General features: G+C 32.5%; 2 protein-coding genes and 1 pseudogene across 2 annotated transcripts; 2 read left to right on the top strand and 1 right to left on the bottom strand.

Moving 5' to 3' along the window:
• Positions 1-4392: 4392 nt before the first annotated feature.
• LOC140991822 (protein POST-ILLUMINATION CHLOROPHYLL FLUORESCENCE INCREASE, chloroplastic-like) lies at positions 4393-6492 on the bottom strand (annotated as a pseudogene).
• Positions 6493-6715: 223 nt separating this feature from the next.
• On the top strand, positions 6716-11893 carry LOC140991602 (palmitoyl-monogalactosyldiacylglycerol delta-7 desaturase, chloroplastic-like). The gene is made up of 5 exons (XM_073461658.1): positions 6716-7456; positions 7532-7672; positions 7753-7893; positions 11281-11387; positions 11503-11893. The coding sequence occupies exons 1-5, from the start codon at positions 6890-6892 to the stop codon at positions 11708-11710; spliced, it is 1164 nt and encodes a 387-aa protein (XP_073317759.1). The 5' UTR covers positions 6716-6889; the 3' UTR covers positions 11711-11893.
• Positions 11894-15672: 3779 nt separating this feature from the next.
• On the top strand, positions 15673-16909 carry LOC140956381 (pseudo histidine-containing phosphotransfer protein 6-like). The gene is made up of 4 exons (XM_073413108.1): positions 15673-15932; positions 16045-16178; positions 16276-16419; positions 16535-16909. Exons 1-4 carry the CDS (start codon positions 15864-15866, stop codon positions 16680-16682), a joined length of 495 nt encoding a protein of 164 aa, XP_073269209.1. The 5' UTR covers positions 15673-15863; the 3' UTR covers positions 16683-16909.
• The last annotated feature ends 2677 nt before the right edge of the window (positions 16910-19586 follow it).

Below are 19586 nucleotides of genomic sequence, written 5' to 3'. Positions count from 1 at the left end.
ATATATATTATCCGATGGACAACACTACGCAATAGCTAAATATAACTGAGGACACTCTCAAGGTATTATAATATCGAGAGTCAAATGATCGATAGGAACAATCACACATAAGATGTTTGAGTTGGTCCACGACTTAGCGGACCGTGCCCTGGATATGGGCCAACCTCGAAGCCAGTAACTACCTAAGTCGAGCCGAATCAAGGTGGCCAAACATCTTCATGACACAATATTATATCATATATACAACGAATCTCAACAACAATATAACTGGATCTCAATAACAGACATGCTCAATATGATATGTTCAATTGTATTAATGTGTCTAACTAAAATAAAAATATGTGGAAGAGTGAAACATTTTATTTTATTTTACACATCAATTATCAACTGATAATATGCGAATCAACATATAATTTCACAAAAGTCAACAAATAGCAAATAAATCATATACAAGATCATCATATGTCTCTGTTAGACATCTTGAAAAATAATTGACCTCTAAATACCTCAACCAATTTGTCAGTAATTTAAATTCTCGAGAAAATCCTGGATATGCAAACTTAGACAAATCATTTGAATATTAATTTAAATGGTCTTCTATCATAAAAAAATTTCACAACCATTTAAAATAACTAAAATTCTATGTCAACTATTTATGAACTTTAAAATTTTAAAATTCCGATATCTGATTAAAATGTCTAGAATCAATCATTTCTATTTTAGTTTGTCGTAAAATATTATTTTTAACTTTAAATTGCGCTAAACTAATATTCAAGCGACTGATTTTTCTAATTTCCTAAACTTTGAATTCTATCTAAAAAATTCACATATTCGAATTTCATTATTTTCTTAACTCGAATTATTACGATAAATTCTAATAATTATCAAACCATTATAATTTTATTAAATTATCTTATTATTAGCTCAACGATAAATTGTAGGTTCGCTAGATTATGTCTCCAAATCGCCGAACCAAGGCTGGAAATCGAACCTAAATAATAGGCTTTTCGGCAACAGGCGACGAACTCGCCGAAGAAGACAACCGAAACCGCATAGAAAACCGAATCATGAGCTTTCTGCAAAATTTTGATATCAAAAGAAAGTTTACGATATAAGGAACAAAAAAATCAATCAATTTTGAATTTTGAGCGATGGGAGACGGTGATTTCGGCAGTGAAAGGGGCCGCAGTTCTTCGGAAAGTTTCAATAAACCCTTCATTATCGGTATCAAAACGTAGCTCTCGCCATAGGTTTTCCGAAAATGTATTTACATACAATTTAATTATTGGACTTAATTATTTTAAATTCCTCGATTTAAAATAATTAATATTAATTATTGTCAAACAACATATAATTAAATCAGCGGCTCATTACACATATACACATATATACATGCATAGACATATATGTAAAATTAAATAATCATTATTTAATTTTTTTAATTAATTGTCAATCAATTTTAGATCATTCTAGAATAATGCATGAGAATCATGTACATATAGTAATAATCACTGCTAACATTATTATTCAATTAGTAGATTCTTAATTTACTAAATAAATAATTGTGAACTCGTTATAATCTCGATCGACGATCAAACGGTGTCGATTTAATGAGAGCACAAATCTTGTTCATATAATGAAAATCGAAAATTTCGAAGATCAAAATTTCAACCGATCTATTTTTGGCAGCTGCCAGCTTGTGAACTTCTTCACTAAAATAGACATTTCCACTCTCCTCACTTAATCTGCAGTTACCTGACTTCCACAACTTCCGATAATGGAGTTCACTTATAGATTTTTTTATAAGCAATCTATTTAATCTTCATCAAACTACAGTCGTCAAATTCAACTTCTTGAATTTGACTATCTCAACATGAACTAAAAATCCAATACTTGTGTGAACCTCAATGGTTCAGAGATATAACTAGTCGTGGGTTAACAACTTCATATAATTCTTCAAGTTTACTCTAATTAGCCCCATTCTTTTCATCAACACATTGATCAAAAATGTCAGAACTTAAGTCTGATTGCACCAATCGAATCATGGTAAAAGCGTCTAATAAAATTTCCATAAGATCCCTTAGGCATCACTGGTAGTGTTTGCAAGAATCTTAAGTTATTGTTAGTGTACAGTACAATGTCTTCAACTCATATATCCTGGTCTAATCTACAACCATTGTTTTATCGAAAGTTGCAAATTAATTCGATTACGATGTAATATAATAATAGTGACATCGTATGTGCAATTAAGAAAACACATTTCCCAAAAGCGCATGTCTTGCTCTGACCAGATAATCTTTGCACTATGAACTCATCAGATCACATATGATATCTTCACCTATAGGCGAGCGACGAATCCCCAACTACAACACATGTGCATATACATATTTCGAAACTACACTCAATCTCACCACCTGATGATTCTCAATGGAGTCGGTAAACAGATTAAAGTGCATGTTATTACGTAGTTTTTGCGTTGTCTCGGGTTAAAGGACTAATGCTGTACAACCATAATCACATAATATTCCACTCAATAAGTGATAACCACTTGGACAGTCCGATTGAGGGTTGTTTAGTACATCATCAAATGATCATCAATCTGTATGAATGGACATTTACATGCTCTTAAAAAGAAATAGCGTTTACATCACAGATGTTAGTATCAAGCTCAAGCGACCTTTATCTTTATTTTATGCGTCTGATTCGACTACGAATTTATTTAGAATATAAGCTGTGCTTCTTAACAAGTTTCATGATCTTACATTGAAAAACAGACTGCATGGTACTTATAGTATATTCAAAGACTTCCATAGAAAGTAAATGTCATAATTAAGGTAAAATCGTAAAATATTATTAAAATAAAGATTGTTTTTAGATAAGAGTCAATAAAACTTAAACAATAAATTGACTCTATGGACACCTACTTTAACAATATATACTCCATCTCTTGTTTCATTTCTGATGTATATATACTAAATGGGTAGTTCCTAATACCGACTCAGGCCAAAATATGAATGTTACATTGGCAATTTTTCATATTTGATTTTGTTTTATTTATCTATCATCGTTATTAAATACATAAATTAATTATAACAAATTTTTTATTCTATGAATAAAAAGTTCATTGCAAAATTTATATTTCAAATAATTTCTTACTATATTTGAAACTATATATATATAATAATAATTTTTTAAGAACGTAGTCTTTCTTTGAAATAGCTAAAAAATTATATAGTTTCTAAATGTCTCGTGGATTACATCATTAAAAATTGATCTGGCCTAATTTTTTGCAGCCAAATCCAAAGCATCCTATTAATTAGGCCGGTCTCTACCACGATTAACCCAAATCTTGACCAATAATCTCTTTATTAATTACTACTTTTAAACATGAATCTTGTTTCCAAGAAATGCAAATTAACATTATATTAATCACTTTGACTAACTTTGGATAGGGTGCCGGACAGGTCTTAAAATATTTGCTTTGCTGAATAAAACACAACCAATTGTGCGACTAATTAAGTCCAACACGTCTTAATCTACAAATGTATTTAGATCGGGGAGTAAATGAACCAAAATGAGTCGAATATGATAAAAAAATAAAGTTGAAATTCGGCTCGAAATAGATATATACGAGTTCAAGCTCGAAAATTTTAAAATATTTGGTTAAAGTTCGGTTCGAATCATGGCTCGGATTCGATTTGAAATATTTGAACATGTTTGCGAGTTATTCGAACTATTTCTCGAAAATAAATACTTGAAAGACTCTAATCTATTTATTTCGTAAATATTATTTTATATTAATTAATATCAAAGCTCGCAAACCATTGAACAATATAATTTGACTCGAGTTCATCTCATAAAAGCTTGAACATGTTCAATTTCGAATCGAATCTGATAAATTTGAATACATATCAAATATTTTTCGAGTTGACTCAAAAGGCTAGTGAATGATCATGGTTTTTCGTTGTCGCAGAGGCTCCTGTTCCAGTTTCATTGACATTTCACGAAACGGTCGTGGTTATCTTCGTAGAGTACTTCTACAATAAAAATATAAATAATTCTATAATTTGTAAAAGACTAATTGAAAATTCGAAAAAATTACATAAATGTTCAACAACCGCCGCAAAATTGCCTTTCATTCCACGACAACCACGAAATGTCGAAATTCCGAAAAAATGAAGCTATAGTTACACAACTGTTTTAGCCTGGACTTTGTCGTAGCAACTGCCGTTCTCATTCAGCAATGCCCGTTCTGGCCGTTCCACGACAGCGAACCATGCCCTAATTTAAATTCAACAAATTCAGAACCGCGAGGAACCGTGAAAATACCCTCCTTCGAAGGGTTAGGTCAATTGAGCAATCACCAACATATTCACTCAAGTAGATGCAATATGCAGTTGCAAAGATTAACAATCTGATTACGGCCGTTATTTGATCCCCAGTTGCTTTAAATGCAAGCACAGCCTAACCACCTGAAGTTACATGTATTATATACGGATACAATCGAACCAATTTCGATGTGTTCTATACACAAGCCTTCAAGAATTACTTGCGCAGCAAAAGCGCGTGGTATATGAGTGGAATCCAATGTATTGTGGCTGATCCTCTGAATCTAAGTAAGGAGGGCAAGAACCATCGTCCACATTGGCCAGTGGGTTGAAAAGAGGAGAGCTTGGATCAGTACTTCCAGGTACAAAATCAAGACTGCAGCGGTCACCCTGTATCCGTGACAAAAGATTATTCTCAGGTTTTTTATGCTTGTATCTTTTGGATACATGACAAAACAAGAACCATATGCACATCTTCTAGACATTCTAAATCGCCCTCTCGATTTCATGGACAACAAAAAGTTCATATTGCATTTGGCAATGGGGGCAGTTGAGCTACTTGGCTAGACCCTGCATCCGAAAATTAAATGTTTAAGAGGAAATAGTTGGTAATGGCAGGGAAATACACGCTAAACAAGATGAAGACCGGTTTGTCACCTCGGTGTAAAAGTAAGTTGGTCTATTCCTCCAAGCCTTTGGCACTTGAAATTGTAGCTTGTAGGGACCGTCCCAGTCGACTCCGTTGGTAAATGAAAATATTAAACTTAATGCTGAGAAATAGAGAACTTTAAGGGGATGAACTACGCGGCAATCTATAAACTAGAATGAATTTGTGCAAGGGGTATACCATGCTTTGGGATGCATATTTGGATTGTGTAGAAAGAAGGATCAGCTTTTCCTCTTACTTGATCTGGAGCATTACTCGTGGCTCAGAGCCACACATGATGGGCTGGTTGAACCCTCCTACAGAATGTATCAATTAGAAGAACGCCACCAAACGTGCAAACGTACAGCACAATTCAAGATGAACAATTGAGTGAAAATAGTTGCACCATGCACAAGCGTATGTATACGGGCACATAAGACATCAATAAGTGAATTTGTATTTCAACAAAATTGATTCAGTTGACATGTAATAAAGTCTATTGAACCAAATTTGGATGGAGCGTGATAGATACCATTAAAAGCAATTATGTAGTCTTCGTTGGTAGCAAGTGTGTTTGCCGTAGGATTATAGAATAGCTTTAGTCTTTCTCCCTGTTAATTTTCTAAAGAAATCATACACATGAACAAAATATAGAGGAAATCAAGTTGAAAGCAACACATTTTACATACCGCGGTAGGGGGAGGCCGTTCATGGTTTTCCAGTAGACTGGAGCTCTTCCGAGATCAAAGTCGGCCAATCTAGGAAGCACATAACTATAAAACAGCATTCAAGAAACTATACCATCAAACTTCACAGACACAAATGGCAGATAAAGAGTTGAACAAAACTCAAAACTTACTCTTTAAATTCCGCAACGGGAGCATCTGCAACTAGAGCCGCAGCAACAGCAGCAGCTTGCCCTCTACTCTTAATTAATCTTCTTTTAATTGGATAATTTATTGGCAAAGAACTCCACCAAAAACTAGTGGCTACAAGAAAATTTGCATTAGATAAAGTTAGATGTTCACGATAAGCACTCCATGAATATGAAGGTTTTTTTTAATTAAAAAACAACAGTCCAACTCACTTGTAATCGGTACATTTCCATGAATCTCATTCACTAAGATCTTGATCTAATTCCAATCCAAGCAAATAAAATTACAAACAGGCTAGCTAATATGCTTTTTTCCTTCAGAAAACGAATCAAGATCACATAGAAATCATTATTATTTCAAAAGAAGGGTACCTGAAGAAGTACTAGAGGTTGATACAATTTGCTTGGAAGAATTAAACAGAGAAGCACTAGTAGCAGCTGTCGCAGCCATTTCTCAGGCAATGCACAGATGTTCGGGAAGTGAGGCTTTAGATAAAGAAGATGAGGTTCATAGAGATATACACGCAACCACACAACACAAACTTGGCACTCCCAGATATCTCTAAGCAAACAGAAATGGACAAAAGGCGTGAATTGCATATATCTTGTGTGAACCCAAATAGAATTTGGATACTTTATCGATCCACTTACTTCTATTATGTCAATGTTAGTCGACACTTTTCACAAATTTTACGAACGGAAATCCTCACCTTCCTCCGGCTTATCACCGGCAGTCTGTTCAGGGTTCCCCGAAAATCTTGACTTTTACATCACCAGCCTTTCACCAGCTAGATGCAAAATCCCCAATTCAACCCCACAAAACCTGCTACCGCCTTATTATTATTATTATTCTGGATAAGCAACCGCCTTATTAACTCAACTCCCTTTGAAATTTTTAATTGTCTTTTTTTCCGTCCATAAAAGGTTTGGCAAACATCAAATCCACCACATAAATTTCCAAGAAAAAAAATTATATATAATCCCACGAAATTTTGGTGTACAAACTACCAACACAAAAAACAGAAGAACAAGCCAAGAAAAATGGCTCTCATTGCATCACCGCCGCCTAAGGCAAAATCCTTCCCATTTGGCCCCCTTCGCCACCATTGCATCAAACAAGCCAAGCCCAATTCCCAAACAATCACACAAAAGCATCAAGATTCGCTGCAATACGCTACAACCATAAGAAACACAAACTATTCTCTAATTCACGGTATATTTACAAGAAAAAACGGAAACAACAAAAGGGTGTGGACAATCTTCAGTGCAGCATCAATTCCAGTTCCGGGAAATGAAAAAGACTCCAGCTTTGGGAGAATTTTGCTATCTGATGTTGTCGTGAAGAGGAGGAATAACATTTATTGGGGCAGAAAGTGGAATTTTTTGGATGTGGCCACGGTTGGGGTGGTTGTGGCTATGCATTTGCTGTGTATCGCCGCTCCATTCACATTCAATTGGGGAGCATTTTCCGTTGCCGTGGGATTGTATGTCATCTCCGGCCTTTTGGGCATCACTCTTTCTTTCCACAGAAATCTTTCTCACCGGAGTTTCAAGCTTCCCAAATGGCTGGAATACTTCTTCGCATACTGTGGTGTTCAAGCCATTCAGGTTGGATTCTTTTGCCTGGTACAGTAACAACAAAACCAAGATTTAACATAAAGATTTGCGCTTTGGTTTTTGTAGGGAAATCCAATTGACTGGGTGAGCACACATAGGTACCACCACCAGTTCTGTGACACAGAGAAAGACCCTCACAGCCCCCTCGAAGGATTCTGGTTCAGTCACATGAGTTGGCTTTTCGACACCAACAGTATAACTGAAAGGGTATTTTAGTATTCCACTTGTTTGAACATAAACAAACATGTCCACAAATTTTCCAAGTGCTAATGGGTATATTTTTGCAGTGTGGGAATCCCAACAATGTTGGTGATCTGGAGAAACAACCCTTTTACAAGTTTCTTCAAAGAACTTATGTTGTTCATCCGGTGGCTCTTGGGGCTCTGCTATATGCCCTCGGAGGGTTCCCTTACATTGTGTGGGGAATGGTAAGTGGCACTCTAATTGCTATATTTTGTCAAATGGGGTGGTGGGAGCGGAGTTTCTTACTGTTGAATTTGAAATGTGTTCTAAATGACCCTAATTGTTTTTGGAGTTTGGGAAGAGTTTTTGTTAAAATTGATTCTTTAATCAAGTACTTGACATTGAGATTTTGGTGTTATATGAGTTACCATTATCGGCTCATCCCAGTTGAGATTGTGGATATACCGTTCATTTTTTTGGATAAGTGGGCCAATCAATACTAACATGGGTTTCATGGTGGGTGTGATAGTGTACTTGTTTGGCAAGCTGGACCATTTCACTTTTTTTAGCCTTGTAATTTCAAATACTAGAGGCCGGAACTAGTAGTTCTTGAAAGGATCCAAAATTGCAAAGTGGGGCCTGGTGGATTTTGTGGAACTGAGATCCCCTTCTCTCTCAATTACGAAGATTTTATCTAGAGATATAAACCAGTCAAATCTAATACTATCAAGCTCGATCTTGGTTCGTTTAGAATTTATATAGGTTTGAGTTCAACTCGTTTGAAAATTGCTAAGTTCGTGAATAGCTTGAGCTTGGTTTGCTAATAACTCGTTTATCATTTTTAACGAATATGGGTCAAGCTCGGCTCGTGATTCGAACTCGTTTTCAAGCTCATTAAACAAGTTCATTTTTGAGTTTGTAAAACAAAATCGTTTTATAGCTCCTCAAACATTTTTAGCCAAAAAGTCAACTAAAAAATGAGTAATTAAGGGGTATGGTTCTAATTTATAGCATTTCAATATGTTATATTTCACTATAATAGAAATGTGAGACAAAAACTCATGGCCAATAAGCTAACCCAAAATACTAGTTGAGTTCGAGCTCGAACTCGCGAACAAGCTCGTGAGCTTATGAGCCGGACATCGTGAATCTCGAGCTCAACTCGATAAGCTTAACGAAAGATCTCGAACGAGCTTTTTACTGAGTCGAGCTTCAAGTAACTCGCGAACGGCTTGGTTCGTTTACATCATTAACTTTATTTCATATAATGAATGTTGCTCCAAAAGGTGAATTCGTTCACCTTAGGCGCCCCTCACCCCCGGCCCGATAGGAATGTGAGAGGAGGTAAATCATGGTGAGTCAGCCAACCAACATCAGCTAGACCTTATGCTACGCCGCGCACAAGGAGCTCCCTCACATTGGAGGGAATTTAACTCCCACACTGCCGCTTGCGAGACTCGATCCCTAGTTATTGCTCCAAGATTCACTGCTGCTGACCAACTGAGCTAAGCTCATGCGGACTTCATATAATGAATGTTGTGTTTACTTAGTGAGATGCGATTATATGTGGATAAATCATACTATGACTATTAATCTAATTTTATAGGAAGTGAAATCATGATGGATAAGTAATAATATACTACTTTGATTTATCAATTTTGTGATTGAAATTATGATTAAATTTAGGAATTACAATTTTATCTTTGTCTATAATAAATGGTGTGCTGTCGTTGAGCCACAAAACTTAAATTTCTACTCTCTAAGTAAAATTAGTGTAATAGTGAGTAGGATCGAATCCAAACGGTAGATGATTTCTTTCGAGGACAAATAAATAACAGAACAAAATAAAATATTAAAACTAAATTAGAAGGCAATAAAAAATAATAAATCCAAACGAAAATTAAATTACCAAACTCTAATTCAATGGGGTTTTCACTATTTAATTGTATCACTGTTCATCGGCTAACATATTATTTATTCATGCAGTTAGAAGTAATTAACATTAGAATTATAGGGTTAACCGCTAAAATCTTTTTGTTTTCGTGATTTAATTGATTAACCCAGTGTCTATTAATAACTAACTGGGCACGATAGCGTTCATATTAATTAAAAATAACATTTCTGTTTTGTGAAAACAGTAAATTATAAAATCTAACAACCGAGATAGCTGCTATTGATAAATTTAGTTTGTCGATTTATTTAGACTAAATATGTTATGATAGTACAACACACCTAATTTAGTGCTACTTAGGTACCAATCGTTTATGACAATTACGGATCACTGAATTTATCGATATCAGTAAAAATTATATATTGAATTAAATTGTCAGATTAACTGACATATAACTTTCATATAAATAAATCATAAACCAACAAATACTTAAACAGACAAGAATATTAAATTGACGTGCAAAAAGCCACATATTGATAAATTGAAATAGTAAAAATATCCATTGAATCAAGAAAAAAAAAAACTTAGCCTAGAATTGTGGAGAGAAGATGAGAAATTCTATTGTCTTCTTCGTGTTCTTCACGTTGAAGAGGTGGACGGAAAAGAGAGAATTCTATTTTGTCAGTTTTGTGCCTCTTTTTTTTGTACGTGTAGTGCTTATTGGGTCAATCAGAAAAGCCTAACAAAATTAAGAAAAACCTAATGAACACAAAATACTACCAAAGATATAATAAAGTTTTTATGGAATAAAACTATATCTTATCTTTATTTATCTCAATAAGAAAAATCTCTCTCCAATTATTTTTCACAAATCAAATATCATAATTAGGAGTCTAAAATATGAGATTATCTTTACAGTTTTCGGAATTCGGACTTAGTTGTGGCGACAGCTGAAGAGTAGTAACATAGCGTGATCACTCCTTGTGGAAAGTCCAATTCTGAAATTTTTCTGCTTAAAAGTCCTCCACAAGCTTCATATTGACAACTTTAATTGTGATATAAAATCAATTTGTTTAGCTCATATTTATCTCATGAGCAGAAAAATTCTTCCGACAACAGAATAACACAAAAATGTATCAATTAAGTACGTAGGAAGTGGAAACGATGAGAAATATGACAATAAAAATATAAACTATTACGAGCATATCAATAAACAATCTTATTTTTAGTTTGTATTTGTAAAATTGAGATTGCGATTTTTATTGAAAAATTTAAATTATTATTATTTCACGTGTAAGTTATTTTAATTTAGTTTAAATATTATATCTTTTTTAAAAACAAAAATTAATAAATTGAATAAAAAATTCTACAATAAGGATAAAATCAAATGAAATATGTATTTTAAATTATTTGATTTTTATTCATGTTTTATAATTTTTTAAAATGGGTTTTTCACGTATCATTTCTCCGGATTTAAAATATATTAATGTAATTTTTTCGGTACGAGAAAGTAGAGTTAAAAATAATTATTTATTACTCTCTTTATTTGTGATAAATCATCAAGTTTTAAAATCTTAATTAGAGATGTATGAATGAGTTTTATGAATTAGTACAGGCCATCAAAAAAACAAGTAATATGATATTCATAGGATTATTGATATAATCATAGAAAAAAGTAATGGCAACCTTAATATATATACAAATTTTAAAAAATGTCATTATGGTATTTCTCGTATGACAGGGTGTGAGAATCGTATGGGTGTACCACATCACTTGGCTGGTGAACTCGGCTTGCCATGTTTGGGGAAAACAAGCCTGGAATACGGGTGATCTATCTCGAAATAACTGGTACGTCTATCTATTTTTTAAAGTCCGGAACTGGAAATGAAATCGTCTATTTTCCTTTGCTTGTGGGATTAATATTCTTGGAAACAATCGATCATCTCCGTTTCTGAATTGTTAGGTGGGTAGCATTGATTGCGTTTGGCGAGGGTTGGCATAATAATCACCACGCCTTCGAGTATTCCGCGAGGCATGGGCTCGAATGGTGGCAAATCGATATGACTTGGTACGTGGTTCGATTTCTTCAAGCCATTGGGTTGGCCTCCGATGTCAAGTTGCCCACCACAAACCACAAACAAAGATTGGCTTTTGAATCAGTCCCTCCTTAGGCAAATGGTGTCCTACTTTTTTCGATACACTGACTTTTTGTTCGGTACGTGCTGCTAGTAGCTCCTAAAGAAATTGTTATAATATCTCAATAAAAATTTTACACACATCTCATTAACATTATATCAATTTAATATATAGCACATCCATAATGTAATGAAATATTTATGTCGCAACAAATATTAGACAATCTTGAACTCGATATCCAACCATCTTACAACAAAGGTTAAAAGAAATTACATTTGGTCAATGATCATTAATTCAATTCTCATAATCAATATATTTTCGAACGAGTTTCTCGTACATGTGTTGCTAATTACAATTTACTTGATCAACATGATTTTATAAGTTATTGTGCTAACTCGAAGTATATGCAAAGATCAACTAATATGGATTCTCACGCAATGTCAAAAATCATTTCCAGTCCTTTGTTTCACCAGGCGCCTGAAACCTGTGCTCAAACTTCAACGCTAAAAGGCCTAGCATTGTATATTATAAAATAATAATACCGGACAAAACAATGTCGCATGTGTGTGTGTGTGTGTGTGTGTGTCTATATATAAAGAATGTGAAGGAAAAGTCTGAGTGGTGAGTAAATTTAGGAGCAACAATGTGCACGAGAGAAGGAATGGGCAATGGCTGCATGCACAGAAACTTGTCGGGAGGGATGGGAGTCAGGCACTGGCAGGCATTACCGCCGCGCATTCCTGCAGCCAGGTTGCTGCCTAAATGCACGCCAACCTTAGCTCAGTGGCTACTCTATATATCACCCAGTTTTTTTTTATAATTTTATATTATGAAACTTTTAGCTTCAATTATTAAAATATTTGTATATAAATGAATTTAATTATTATCCATTGTCGTTTTCAAAATGAGTGAGGCAATTTAAAAAAAAATAGGAATCTTGTGAAACGATCTCACGAATTTTAATCTGTGAGACTGGTTAACCTTACCGATATTCATAATAAAAAGTAATACTTTTAGCATAAAAAGTAATACTTTGTCATGGATGACCCAAATAAGAGATTCGTCCCACAAAATACAACCCGTGAGATCGTCTCACACAAGTTTTTGCTTTAAAAAAATTACAGTCAAGCTTTAACTTGCTCTAGTAATGAATTAGAGCTTGTTTGGATCCACGTTGATCACATCGAACTCAAACAGATCTTACGTGACTATTTCAAGTTTGAGAATAAATGAGAAAATTACTTTGTGATTTTTGTTTTTTAATTTGTCAGATTTCGATTTTAGGTCTGTATCTTTCAATTTTTGACAAATTTAGTCATTTTTTAATCGAAATTCATCAACACCACTTCGGGAAAAAAAAACTAAAATTAAAAAACATCTAACTGAGATTGAAATTCAACAATTAAAAACCAAAATCACAAATAAATAAATATATATATAAAAAAAAGTAAATTTTCCCGCACATAAACTAGTAAACTCAACTTAATTAATACAACTACTCGAATTTATTAACTTTAAAGGCTCGTCTCACTTATTCTACCACCAAAGGAACATTAAGAAGAAAGGATAGAAGAAATTTATGATCATCTTGGTCACTGCTGGTTCCGATTAGAAGATAACAAGATTTTTGAAATCAAACGACACTACAAAAAAAAAAAAAAAAATTAGCGACGGCCAAAACCGTCGCTAAAAGGGTTAAGCGACGGTTCTGAACAAGACCGCCGCTAATTTAGCGACGGCTTAAATACAACCGTCGCTAATATTACGCGACGGTTTCATATAACCGTCTCTGAATGAAAGCGACAGTTTCTAAATAACCGTCGCTATGCTAAGCGACGGTATTTGAAAAATCCGTCGCTATATTAAGAGACGGTTTTTCAAAATACCGTCGCTATATAAAGTGACGGTTTTTTAAAGAACCGTAGCTTAATTAAGCTACGGTTCTCCAAAAAAAATTAAAAGTCATCAAAATACTACACAAAATTTCATAAATACGATACACCAATTACTGAATTTTATAGATTATAAAGTTCAAAATAAATATATCGGGCATAGCAAGATGATAGTGTAATATTACAAAAAATGTATCATTCAAGCATATAAAATAAGGAATACATAATTTTGAAATGGCAATTTCATTGCACTAAAATAATTGGACGACATGTCCTCAAAAATAACAATAATAATATAGTAAAGTTTATGTGAGACGGTCTCACATACCTATATTTATAATAAAAAGTAATAATTTTTTATAGATTATCTAAATAAAAAATCTGTCTCATAAAATTGATTCGTGAGATTGTATCACAAAATTTTGGGTGAAATAATATATAATTGCATGATATCCTAACCGAAGTAGCTGCCACTAATTTTGAAAGGACTAAATACCAACTCCGGTCTTGTAGATTCCCCACATTCACCTCGATTTCAACCACGCGCAGTAACTTTCCATACTATCGTTTTGAACGTGAATTAAATAAACGAGGGATAGTTAAATTAAATTAAATCAAAACCTGTTCTTGTATTAAAATAAAAATATATTCAAATGAGAGAGTTTAACTTTTCATTTAGCAAAGATAAATTAAAAATATATAGCATATTTTTCACCACTTGTATGGTGATATTCATCATTCAAGATTCTAAAATGTGCAATAAAGATCATATTAATCATAAAATTTTGTTATAATTTTTAATTATTATTTATATAAAGATAAAATAATTATATTAATATAATATTTGTAAAGATAATATATGAATTTTTGAATTTTTAAAGTGAATTAGATATTACAGTTACTAGTAAATTATATGAAAAAAAATTACTTATCTAAATGAACAAGATATTTTCGTAAAACTTAATTAATGTCACAAAGTCAGATCACTAAATACCTCAACCTTTTTATATATAGTATAGATAAAAGAATTTATTATAAAATTAAATATAAAAAATATGTTTTTTAGTATTTATTTTAATTTTAGTTATATTTGGGGTGTTCAAACTTCGGATAAAACTGAAAATCTAAACCGAAAAAATCGAACACTGAATCGAATCGAAAATCGAATTTTATAATTCGAATACAAATGTTAAAACTGAACCGACCGAAAAAACCGAAATTTCATTAAATTAATAATTTTATTTTTATTATATATTTTTTGAGATGATATCAGTGAATGATGAATTATTTTGAATAATATTTAGTTGATTGTTGTTTATGTAGATTTTATATTTAAATGTTTTACTAAGAAATCATGTAAAAAGATAACATATTATATTTTACAATATATTTATCTTATTAATTTAAATAATTGTATCAAAATCGAAATAACCGACCGAAATAACCGAACCATTTCGGTAAAAAATAGAACCGAACCGAAGAAAAATAGTTCGAATATCGGATTATATATTTGTAAAACCGAAAACCGAAAAAATCGAACACTGAATCGAATCGAAAATCGAAATTTATAATTCGAATACAAATGTTAAAACTGAATCGACCGAAAAAACCGAAATTTCATTAAATTAATAATTTTATTTTTATTATATATTTTTTGAGATGATATCAGTGAATGATGAATTATTTTGAATAATATTTAGTTGATTGTTGTTTATGTAGATTTTATATTTAAATGTTTTACTAAGAAATCATGTAAAAAGATAACATATTATATTTTACAATATATTTATCTTATTAATTTAAATAATTGTATCAAAATCGAAATAATCGACCGAAATAACCGAACCATTTCGGTAAAAAATAGAACCGAACCAAAGAAAAATAGTTCGAATATCGGATTATATATTTGTAAAACCGAAAACCGAAAAAATCGAAATACAAAACCGAAAACCGTACCGAATCAAACCGACCGATGAACATCTTTAGTTATATTAAGTCAATTATTATATTAAGTCAATTATTTTATAAACTAAGTCATTTACTTTGTGGTCTAATCCACCGCCACTCTTTAAATTGCTTTCTTTAAATGCCTCTTCAATTCCATTCCCATAACCATCTCGTGAACAAGCGGAATAAGGCCAAAATCCTCCGTTAATAAACCTCGAGAAAAAGGTGAAAAGAAGAATGAAAACTTAATCGTGATCTCTGTTTTCTTTCATCTTCGATTTGTTCTGCGTAAACAGCCTTGCGGGATTCGAGATTTAGCAAACCAGACAAAACGGGTCTACCTCTGTGGATGTTGGGTCTCAATGAGGAGCTATTGCGGGCCGACATGAATCGGCTGCTCAATCTGCTCTTCCACCAGGTCCATTTTCCTTATTAACTCGTCTAAATCTACTCTTTCTTGGGTGTGTATATTTAAAATGTTTTAAGCACAAGTTAAATGGGTATACGTGTTTTATTTGATGTTATGTTAGGGAGTGTTGGACGAGCAGTTCTTGCAGTTGCAGCAGCTACAAGACGAATCGTCTCCGAACTTCGTTTCCGAGGTGGTTAACATATACTTTCACGAGACCGAGAAACTCTTGAGAAACCTCAGAGATCAGCTTCTGTACGTATTTCCTAGCCGTAATTAGATCAAAAGCTCTTTCTTGAATGAGGGTTTTATGCAAATTATGGTTTTTTTTTGTGCGTGTCTGCGTTTTAAGGGTGGATAGTGAGTTGTTGGATTACAAGAAAGTAGGAATCCACTTGAATCAGCTGATCGGGAGCAGTTCCAGCATTGGTGCCCAAAGAGTTCGAAATGTGTGCGTCGCCTTTCGTGCTATTTCCCAGCAAAATAGCAGGCCCGGGTGGGTTGTTTCCCTCTTCTTCCAAAATCTTTCATTTACAAAAGATTTATCACAAGTATGATGAAAAACTAATACATTGCTCTAATTTGGTTTCTCCTATGTTAAACTACACCAGGTGTTTAAAAGCATTGGAGATTTTGGAACACGAGTACTGCTACCTCAAGAGCAAACTGCATGAACTGTTTCAGATTGAACAGCAGAGGATCCTTGCATCCGCAATCAGATACCCCATGCAGCAGCAGCCAAATAATCCTACAACTTAACTAGCTTTTAACTCTTGATCTCTAGCGCGGGTGCAATCTATGTTACGTCTAGAGTAACACACTCGTGTTTTTATTACAACATGTTCAATTGATCATTCGAAAACAAATATGTGAGAGTTGTTACTTCTAATGTAAGCAAGAAAAAGTGTTGAAAGTGACACTAGTAGATCGTCAGGAGTTAATAAAAAGATATGCCATAAATTTCTTTGAATTGGTAGCCTTTCTAGTGTTTGCATTTGGGATTCTTCACCAGAAATTAAAGTACGGAGAATCGAATTGTAACATTAGAAATACTCCCAACCTTCAAATCAAAGCATTAATGTTGTGTTGGGAAAGAGTTGTGTGTAATAAATATCAATCCGTGCTATTATTGTGTGAAACTATCGATCAATATAATATCTCAGGAAATCAGGGATCCAAAATTTAAACAAAAGTTAATTGGATGCGAGAAAATTTGAAATTTACTTGAATTTTGTCATATCTTTTTATAAAATTAAACACTAATAATTTATGAATAACAAGATACATAAGATTTGTCGTGTTTCACTATTGATATGTCTAAGATACACTACAAGAAATATGGCTTTCAACAACGAACCTACGACAACGGTTTTCACTAAAACCGTTGTTGTATGTTTTTTAACAACGATTTTAGTGAAAATCATTGACTTTTAGCGTGTTTTTTAAGCAAAATACAACGGTTTTAAGAAAACCGTTGTCTTTTGGCGTTTTTTAGGGTCAAAGAAAACCGTTATCTTTAAGCGTTTTTTTTATGGTCAAAGACAAAAGTTTATAAAACCGTTGTCTATCAGCATGTTTTTTTAGACAATCGACAACGGTTTTAGAAAATCATTGTCGATTGGCGTGTTTTTTGGAAAGAAAAAAAAACAATATTTAGCGACGGTTTCAGCAAAACCGTTGCTATTTTTAAATTAGCAACGGTTTAAATGAACCGTCGCTAATTTAAAAATTAAAACCGTCGCTAAATTTAGTTTGTTTAATAGCAAAACAAGTAAGATCGTATGTGACCGTAAATTTGTATTTATCATAATTAAGTGTTATGTGAAATGTTGTAACATTTCAGATAACATGCAACAGAATATATAAGTTTGTAACACAAATTTATTTTAAGTTAATACAATGGAATGTAAAAAAATTTTCACAAGTATAAATCCTTGCGTGGTGCCTCAGGGCAAAAATAATCTCTAAAAAAACAAATACTAGTGATTTGAATCAAAAACCAAATTTCTGAACACGTTGAGAAAATAAATTGCTTCTTAAAACAAAGAACCACATTAAAACAATATATAAGGAAGCAAAACACGATGCCAAAACTGGAGCAACAAATATAAATTTTCAGCCAACTCTTTCATAGTTGTTGTCTACAGATATCTCCAACAATTATGACAATACGTGGTTTCAGCACTCTTCGTTCAGCAGCAATCTTGTAGATTATTTTCTCTAAAGCTTATGGCGTGCAAAGTTGCAATAGTATGTATGCACGTGCTTCTGCGTAAATCAGCTATCTTTTGCATGAGATGAATACTCTTATTTATAGCTATATGGTTTATCAACAATAAAACCTACACAATATGGAAATTAAGAGTTTTATTAAAAACAAACTCTTTTTTAAATAAAGATACCATATCACAAAATTTGTAGCATAATTATCACATTATCTATAAAAGAAAAACCATAATTAAATATTCAAGATCATCTCAACAAGGAAGAATTAATCTTGAGAAATAAATTTAATACGAAAATTATATTTCCCTTCAATATGAGAGTTGCATCCACTTATAACATACAATTACGAATTTCTATTTGTCAAAATTTTTATTAGAAAGTGACGCTCGACGACCACCGATGAGATGATAAATTATATATGAATATAATATGGATAACATAAAACGAAATTCATGACTGCATATATCATGAATCTATGAAATGATGTGATGCATCATTGTGGAAACTTACGTTGGTTCACAAAAATTCATATAGTAAACAAAAATGTTTTCAAACACGCACATAGTTAGTGAATTGGAAACTAAAATTACAAACTATTAATGTACTTTTTCAATACTATTTTATATTATATTATATAACATGGAACGGAGATGGCAATCTTTTTTGTTATAATATTGAAGTGTGTGCGTGAATTTGAACTCTCTGAAAATGGGAAAAGTCTATTGCACTCCAACCACGGACTAGTAAATTTGGCAATCAAATCTTGTGCCTTTCAGAACTGCAATATATATTGGATATTATCAGGGGAAAATGGAATATAAATATTCGACCAAATATAAATAAAGCATAAAAATATTTAATCAGTGTATAAAAGAAATTATTAATGCACACAACACGTCTTTCAAATGAATGCGCAAAAAGCATGTAAAAACTATTTAATAAACGAAATATGTGTCAAAATAAAATAATAATAAACAAAAAAAGGTGATTCCCAACATATCTCCAACTCCTTTCACAAATCACAATTCACATAAATAGCATCTCCACTGCTTCGAATCATATTCTATGTAAAAGTACTTTTCCTCATTTGTTGGTGGTTTGTATAGTAGATTTTTTATATACATATAAATGTTGCTTTTCTAAAAAATTAAAATTAAAATTAAAATTAAAATTAAATTTGTAATATTAAAAAAAATTAAAATTTTCGGAATTTAATAAGTTTTTTTCAAAAACAAATTCACATAAATTAATTTGTCATTCGAAAAAGAGGTATTTTGTTGATTAAAATAATTCATTATCACACTAATTGTCTTTATTATCCTAAACTTAATATATAGTATAACATCATTAAAAAAAACTCATGGTCCAACTCAATTTATGAAAAAAATATTATTTTTTATATTAAAAATATTAGTTTTTATGATGATTATAGATTTG

The sequence above is a fragment of the Primulina huaijiensis genome, chromosome 13 (assembly GCF_012295235.1).
Source record: "Primulina huaijiensis isolate GDHJ02 chromosome 13, ASM1229523v2, whole genome shotgun sequence".
Lineage (NCBI taxonomy): Eukaryota > Viridiplantae > Streptophyta > Magnoliopsida > Lamiales > Gesneriaceae > Primulina > Primulina huaijiensis.
The sequence above is the reverse complement of the archived record's forward strand: the minus strand, read 5'-3'. Positions and strand labels throughout refer to the sequence as shown.